At 31.3% G+C, this 8,236-nt stretch overlaps 1 protein-coding gene across 1 annotated transcript; it reads right to left on the reverse strand.

The window, feature by feature from the left end:
- Positions 1 to 3,413: 3,413 nt before the first annotated feature.
- Positions 3,414 to 6,558, reverse strand: LOC141712697 (glutamine synthetase cytosolic isozyme 1-1). The gene is made up of 12 exons (XM_074515733.1): positions 6,336 to 6,558; positions 5,808 to 5,847; positions 5,608 to 5,711; positions 5,465 to 5,513; positions 5,216 to 5,322; positions 5,022 to 5,109; positions 4,786 to 4,914; positions 4,535 to 4,609; positions 4,342 to 4,395; positions 4,187 to 4,224; positions 3,913 to 4,072; positions 3,414 to 3,813 (listed from the first exon to the last, which is right to left on the reverse strand). The coding sequence occupies exons 1-12, from the start codon at positions 6,407 to 6,409 to the stop codon at positions 3,661 to 3,663; spliced, it is 1,071 nt and encodes a 356-aa protein (XP_074371834.1). The 5' UTR covers positions 6,410 to 6,558; the 3' UTR covers positions 3,414 to 3,660.
- Between the last annotated feature and the right edge of the window lie 1,678 nt (positions 6,559 to 8,236).

Consider the following 8,236-nt stretch of genomic DNA (forward strand, 5'->3'; position numbering starts at 1 on the left):
TTTTAAGGAGGGTAGTATGTAATATCCCGTAATTTTTAGAATTAGATTAATAATAGAACAATAGAATAAAACGGATTAAAATTAGATGAGGATTAAGATTTAAAATTGAATTAGAATAATGGGCCTAGAATTTAGATTAGACTTTAATATGGATAACTTGTAGGTTAAGAAACAAGCTTTTATATTGTTATAAATACATCATATTCGTCTTCCTCGTTTTAATTATCAAAATTCATAGGGCTCTTCTCAGCATAAATCAACAGTTTTGTAAAATTCATAGAAACTTCATCGTAAGTCAGAATTCGTTGATATTGGACTTTCGGAAAGTTCTTTTCGTTCTCTACAACTTACCTGTTCGTATTTTCCAAGAAAACGTCGTTTAGAGGGTCAAAAAGGCTAATTTTGGATCTGATCAGAATTGGAATCTTGGAGAAGTTCGAGATTTAAGATGTTCGTATTTGATGGGCTACGAATGATTGTATGTGTGTTCCAACATGGATTATTTGATCTGCGTGATTGAGGCAAGTATCTTTTCGTTGCTCTATATTATTGTTTGCTACGTGTTATGTAAGTAACTTTCCGTTGTTCAGTATTACTTGCTTGCTTATGTGTTTTGTAAGTAACTTTTCGTTGCTCTGTATTACTTGTTTTTCTACGTGTTCTTTAAGTGAGTATTCGTTGCTTCGTATACCGTGTAACATTCCATATTATGTGTGTTAACATGTTCTCCGATATTTTTTTAGTTATTATAAGTATGATATGGATATGTGATTAATAAGATAACGAATTTTCGGTACTCCTCAGTTTTAGTCATGTATAAGAATAAGATTCTGATCACTGGAAAGTGTGATACATAGAACTTAGAACTAGTTTACGCACGTTCCGGAACACTTGATGAGGGATGTAAACTAGCCCCCCTTCGAATAAGAATAAGAACCCGTTCAAATGGGAAGTGTGGCATAAAGTATAAGATGCCGGTCACTGGTAAAATGTGGCATGATGTGTGATTTAGGATCGTGGGACTAAAGATAAGAATTTTTTATTAAGATTTATTGATTGATTAAGAATTTTGATTATGTGGATTATAGAATGTGTCGTGTGCTTCGCTTTGATAATGGTTATTGATTGTATCTTGTGCATCTTTGTTCACTTTGTTATCGAATATATGTGTGACTTTGTGTGATCTGTGTTATGTGTCAAGCATGTTTAAATTGTGTTTTCAAAAACTTAAAAAAATTATTTTGAGCCGTTGAATGGTAGTTGCTTGTCAGGCTTCGCCGCTCATCCCTTTAATATTTCAGGTTTCGTCTTAGATTCGAGTTGGATAACATTGGAGTTCGAGGACCTTAGATTCAGAGTAGATTGATTTTTGGACTTCCACTTTTAGTTGCGCGTTTGTAGTAGTCACCTTTGTAATATTTTTTTTATTAGTAAATTATATTGTATTTTAGTTCCGGTTTAGAATTAAAAATCCAGAAGTGCGGGCTGTTACAATCTTCAACGGCTAAGGGCAAATGACTATCAACGGATAAAGATATCAATCCATCAACTGCAAAGAAGATTATACTATCAATGGCTAAAATAGCAAATAAAAATTGACAGTGACTTGACATAACACATATATCAAATCTGAAAAAGCATATGGGTTGATCGAAGATATTAGTTTGAAAATGGGAGCCAAGACATTTTGTCTTGGATTCTGAAGAAGAATAAGAAATATTCTATTTTTATGCATGACAAATTGGAGGGTTATTCAAAGCAATACATCAAGATAAAATTTAGGCTCAATTTTTTAAGTTTCATGAGAAAGAATGTAGAAGCAATCTTACCGGACATTGAAGACTGTGCGTTGAATTGACCGGTAAAGATCGTAACTTGATGATATATAAACCAAGTTGTATATCTAAGAAATAAGAATAAAGTTTTTTTTGTAGAGTTTAGTCGAGAGCACTATCTTTGAGAAAAACAGTGTCAATATTAGGTGGCAAGTCAAAAATAAACCACCTAAAATTTTTATGTCTTGTGCTTTAATTTCAATTTAGCACTTGTTCTGGTTTGAAAAAATTGAAATTTATAATTTATATTCAACCCCCCTCTTCTACAAATTACCATAATATTCATTGTTAGTAAATAACATAAAACTAAAAAGGGTACAAAAAAATTATTATCATAATTGATGTGATAGTATAAAATAATTTAATTAGTGTTATTGGTGTAAACATAGGGTCCATTTTTATTTAATAAATAGAAGTTACATTTGTAACGATTTTGAGAACCAATTTTATACGGCTGCTAAAACGAACAGGATAAATTAAACAACTTAAAATGTCCGATGAACAAACAGATGTTATTCACTATTCAGTTTTATAAAAAAACACAACACATGGACATAGTTTTTAGAATATTACTCGTTCTATCCCATTAAATTCTATACATTACTTTTTGGTACAATTTTTAATATTCTTTTAAAACATAACTATACAATATTTTTTTTAAATTTTGTTTTTATGAATAAAAATTTTATATTTAAATTTTTATTTAAAAAAGGTTAAACAAAAACATTATTAAACTATACTTTATAAAAACTTCGAAATCTATAATTTACTATAATAACCAGAATTTGGTATAATTTGGTTCAACAGTTATTCCCAAAATTTGGCTATTAAAATAAATAAATAAATAAATAGTGTTATATATCCGCTAAACTACTAAATTGTTAAAATATTAGACATATTCTACCTATCCTACTAAACTACGATCACAGCTTATCTTATTGTTATAATAAATAAATAAATAGTGTTATATATCCGCTAAATTACTAAATTGTTAAACTACCGCATATAATATAATAATCCTACTAAACTAGGACTACAAGTTATTCTAATATTTTTTTATAAGTTTATTATTATTATTATTATTATATATTTATATAAATGTTTTAAAATTATAATATGATGGGATAAATAAAATTTTTAAATATTAACAAGAACCGGTACATCGTAAGTGATTTAAGTTAATATAGTTAATATGTATAAATAATAAACGTATAGAACCCCATAAAATAAAACGGAGATAAGTAATTATTTTTGCACCATCTACAAAATTATGTGCAATGAACTCATATCAGTTTAAGTGAACAGGACAAAGTGGACAACTTAAAATGTCTAATCAACGAAAAAATGATATTCACTATTCAATTTTATACACATGGAACACAAATAAATTAAAAGGATGCCTTTCATGTATAGCTTCTAGAATTGTAGTTATTTTAGCACCATCTACAAAATACTGAGTAATGAACTCATACCTGCTAAAGTGAACAGGAAAAAGTGGACAAATTAAAATGTCCAATGAACAAACTGATGATATTCAGTGTTCAGTTTTATAAAAAAACACAACACATGGAACACAAATAAATGAAAAAGATCCCTTTCATATATAGCTTCTAAAATTGTAGCTATTTTAGCACCATCAGCAAAATACTGAACAAAGAACTCATACGATAGTAACCAGCTAAAATGGAGTACAAATGCGAAACCTACAAACAAGACCAAATGACAAATGACAAATGACAAAAAAATTGAACTAAAATGTGTTTTTCAATATGTTAAACAGAAAGAGAACACCAGTAGTCTGGTTTTGGCTATATAGGAGCTTCGCTTAAGGATTCCACAAGATTGTGGTCTCGGCAATCATGGAGGTAACAACATACGGATCCATGTTTGAAGCAGGCCTTCTATCCTCGAAATACCCTTTCCCGTCTTTCTCTGTCTCTCTACCCACTCGAACAGATGCTCCTCGGTTTGCAACTCCCTATTTATATGAAGAAAGATTATACAACGAAAATATTAAACATTTTAGGTACCTTGTGACATAGACGTGGCATGTGTGTTGTAATATTATTTGGGTTACCCAAGAGAAGTTGTGTATATCAGCTGTTTCATGTTTTCCAGTGAGTCGACGTTCATTGCCTTCACCATAAGCAGCAATATGTTCTTTGTGCTTCAAACTAAGCTTTTCGATAGCCTTTTTTATTACCTCAAGGCCTTCCTCATTCCTCATAGATAGTGTGCTGAAATTGTTTTCATTCATCAGAAATAAACTAAAGGATAGAAGTATAATTCTATACCCATTGCCAACTGAAAATGGAGTACAACTTTCACTTTATTTATCTCAATATATTTACCTATAGTTTGCATGAGCACCTGCTCCATTCCAATCTCCCTGTCAAATAAAAAGTGAATTCATAAGACAAAAATGCAGCTCGACACTTATAACATACAATAAAACACAGGTTACACAACTATTTTGCTCTTCATGATAACAAAATAAAAGACTGACCGGAATAGGCTTTGGATCAAATGAAACCACCACCCCAGCAATCTCAGTAATCCTCTGTATTAATAAAAGTTTAACATGGTTATGGGAAAACAAAAAGAACGGGCTCTCACAGAAATGTAGATTAAAGTTCCCTTGAAGATAAATAGCTATGTAGTTCTATGTTTATACGCAAAGAAAATAGAGCATTAAGTACCTCTAAAATGTAGCGAGCAACCCACAGTTCATCACCAGCTGAGATACCAATAGCAGGTCCAACTTGAAATTCCCACTGAGACATTGAAGAAGTGTTTGAATAAATATTTAAAATTAAAGAGTACAATGAAATCATGCTGTCTATTTATCGGTCTATATTTGAAGTTGTGAAATCAGACGGGTGATAATTGTTAATTGATATTTAAAAAGCAGTAAACCATATATTTTTTTTGTATACATGCTTGACCTTACCTGTCCTGGCATGACTTCTCCATTGATTCCACTGATGTTGATCCCAGCATACAAACAAGCTTTGTAATGAGCATTAACAATGTCTCTTCCAAAGGCCTTATCAGCACCAGTACCGCAGTAGTATGGTCCCTGAAAGTGTAAACAAAAGAATTACCAGTGATATAATCGGGATTATGGTAATGAATTCAGTTACAAATTACTAACATAATAAACAAAAAATGGCATGAAGAGTTTACCTGTGGCCCCGGGAATCCTCCAGTAGGCCAACCAAGAGGCCACTGAACATCTTTCTTCAACAAAGTGTACTCTTGTTCAATTCCATACCTAGTTTGGAAGATTATATCTCTCAGTAACTAACCATGTTACAAGTCAAGAATCAAAGTCTCAAATTTAAAACACAAACACGCAAACAGAACGCACAGAATCATACCAGGGCACTTCGGCAGCAACATCAGGATGGCTGAAAATCTTGGCTGCACTATACCTCTTGTTTGTTGGAATTGGCTCACCAGCTGGTGTATAAGAATCGCACATAACCTAAGCCACAAATAAGGGAAGCGGCAAAAGTTATTGGGTGGAACAGTAGATTGGAAACTATTAATGATAGTGCCATGCAACATAATAGAAAAATAAACAAAATAATCTGAAATTAAAAGCGAAATTAAAAACTTTAATGTACCAATATATTGTTTCCCCTTCTGAAAGGATCTTTGAAGATAGCTTGGGGACTGTTTCATTATTAGAACACAAACAAATAAACAATGAATAACTAGTACTGCTTATAGATCAAAGCAAATATCAAATAAAAGCGAAATAACTTACTGCAGGATTACTTCACTATCTTCCCCAGGAGCTTGTCCGGTGCTAGATCCATCATAGTTCCATTTAGGCAGCTTGCTGGGATCGTCAACCGGACTCAAAAGGGTCTATACATTGCAACCATTTAGGCAATCATGTAAATGAAAATAATAATTACAGAAGATACAATAATAAATTTAATATTTAGGAATAAAATGCAATACCCTTGCTTTGCTTCTGAGATCCATGCCGGAACCACCAATCCTGTTAACAAAATCCATATAATAAGTGATTGAGATAGCTCCAACAAGAAACTAAAAACTAACTACCTAATATATCAGTACATATACAGCATGAGTTTTGAGCTGTGTTATCAGTCTATGACAATCTCCACAGCTCTGATGGTAGAATTTTCTGAGTGGTTTTATAAAATTACAACAACATTTAAATAACCATAAATCCATATGAATAAACCATTCTTAAAATATCATAAAAAATACATGGTTTACAGAAAAATGAATTTTCCAAAAAATGAATTAATGTAGAGAATTATACAAATTACAAAACACACATAAATATCAAAATCATCAGTAAAGGTATACCACAAATACTAGATCAACCCAATGACCTATGATATAAAACTTAAAAACAAACAAACAAATAATCTACAAATCACAAGGACACAACACAGGCTGAGAACAAGAACAGAGTAATAAAACAGAACAGGGTAAAAGTAAATAGTAGAAACAAACCATATATACTCAGCAATAATCTTGTTCGTTTGATCAGAAAGATCAAGGTTAACCAGATCTGAAAGAGAAGCCATGTCTAAGATAGTTGCCTCAGCAGTATTCACGGAAACAGAAGAGTTTTTCTCACTGTTGACTATATATACCAAACAATTCAATGTACTTATAGATTGATCATAGTCCTTGTGGCGCCATATATATATTGCTTATTAGTACGATAAAATAAATATAACAATTATACTATAAATATATATAGACGTAGAAGGAATCTATATATTGTTTCCATGTATTAGGAAGGAAACTATTTATTTTATTTTCCTTTTTCGGCATAGAAACGGTTTTAAAAAGGGAAAATGCTAGAGTTCCCAAATATTTTATAAATTGTAACTTTCCTAGTAATAATATTGGAACCCGCGTGCATTTATATATACACACGAATTATATTTAAACACTTGTATTTTGGTACGAGTTTTGGGTTACAGTTTAAAATATCAAATCAAGCAATCAGATTACAAATTTAGTTTTGTAAGATAAAAACATATCCAAAAACAACCACTGCTATCTATATCTTGTCATCAGAGTATGAAACATTGTCGGCTGACTTTTAGGTTCGCATGACTGTATTTATTGAAAAAATCATTCATATGCCATGCAACTTACGTACGTGGTTTTGGTATACAGCATGTAATCGTAGATATAAAGGTCAATCTTAGCTACTGCTCTCTGCTGCTGATTTACATCATGACAAACATAGTTGTACTTATACGGTAGACGATGATGTCCATAATATGTTGTACGTGCTTATCTTAGCATCAAAAACTGGGCGTACTTATCTCATATAATGCATCACGTTACGTGTTTGTTTTTCAATTTTTATAAAATTTTATCTTTCATAATAAAAAATAAATATGGAATTTGTTTGATTATTAAGTTCACCAGGTTACATTTTTTACCTGTATTTATTTAATTTGATTGTCAAGTTCACATGTGCATATTTAAATAAATTTGGATATAAATGTTCATCTTTGAACAAATATTTAAATAGAATTATATATAAATGTTTATCATTGATCAATTTGTAAATATGTCTAGAATGAGTTAAGTAAAATTGGAAAATGTGCATCACTTCTCGAGTTGATGACTCACAAAATTTTGTATCACGGCATGATAATTGATAAGGAGTCTAAAGGAGCATTAAGGAGCATTAAACATCTTTTATTGTTTTTTTCTCGAATAAGAAACTGATACATCTACATATATGGACGATGACATATCAGGATATCAAGATTAAAGGATTTTTACACAGTTTCGGTACCGCTTGCGCATTAGCATATATCTCCGACAAGAGGTTCCGGAGATAGTTGTCAATTTTTCCAATTTATCATATATATTAATATTTTCATTTTACTCAATTTTATATAAACTAGATAACATTTCAATCAAATAGTTAGCCAGCTTTAAAAATTACCCACATAATCCCTTAAATTAAATGTCATATAACTCTTTAACTTAAAAAATGGCATTTAACTCTTAAAATAAAAAAAAATGAATATTTTTTTTGCACTCATGCATGTAGTGTTGACGGAGAAATCTGTTAACAACAAAATTTTAGATTTTTCGCCCGAATCAAGCTTTATGACGGTGGTTTTTCGGCGGAAAATCAAGCGTGTATGGTGTTCGTGTGAATTGGTGGCTGAGATTGATTAGGGTTAGTGGTGGCCTTTTTTAAGTCTCAACTTCCAACCCCTTTCAATGTGCCTACGTACCCTTTATATTGGGATCAAGCATGACGTAGTTCTTGGGGAACGAGAAATCTAATGGGTTTAGACTTCTTATTCCTAGACCTGGTAGAAGTCCTTCCAGAATCCATTTTCCGTTAGTTTTAGGAATGTTCAACTATGAGG

This window comes from Apium graveolens, chromosome 3 (assembly GCF_009905375.1).
Source record: "Apium graveolens cultivar Ventura chromosome 3, ASM990537v1, whole genome shotgun sequence".
Taxonomy (NCBI): domain Eukaryota; kingdom Viridiplantae; phylum Streptophyta; class Magnoliopsida; order Apiales; family Apiaceae; genus Apium; species Apium graveolens.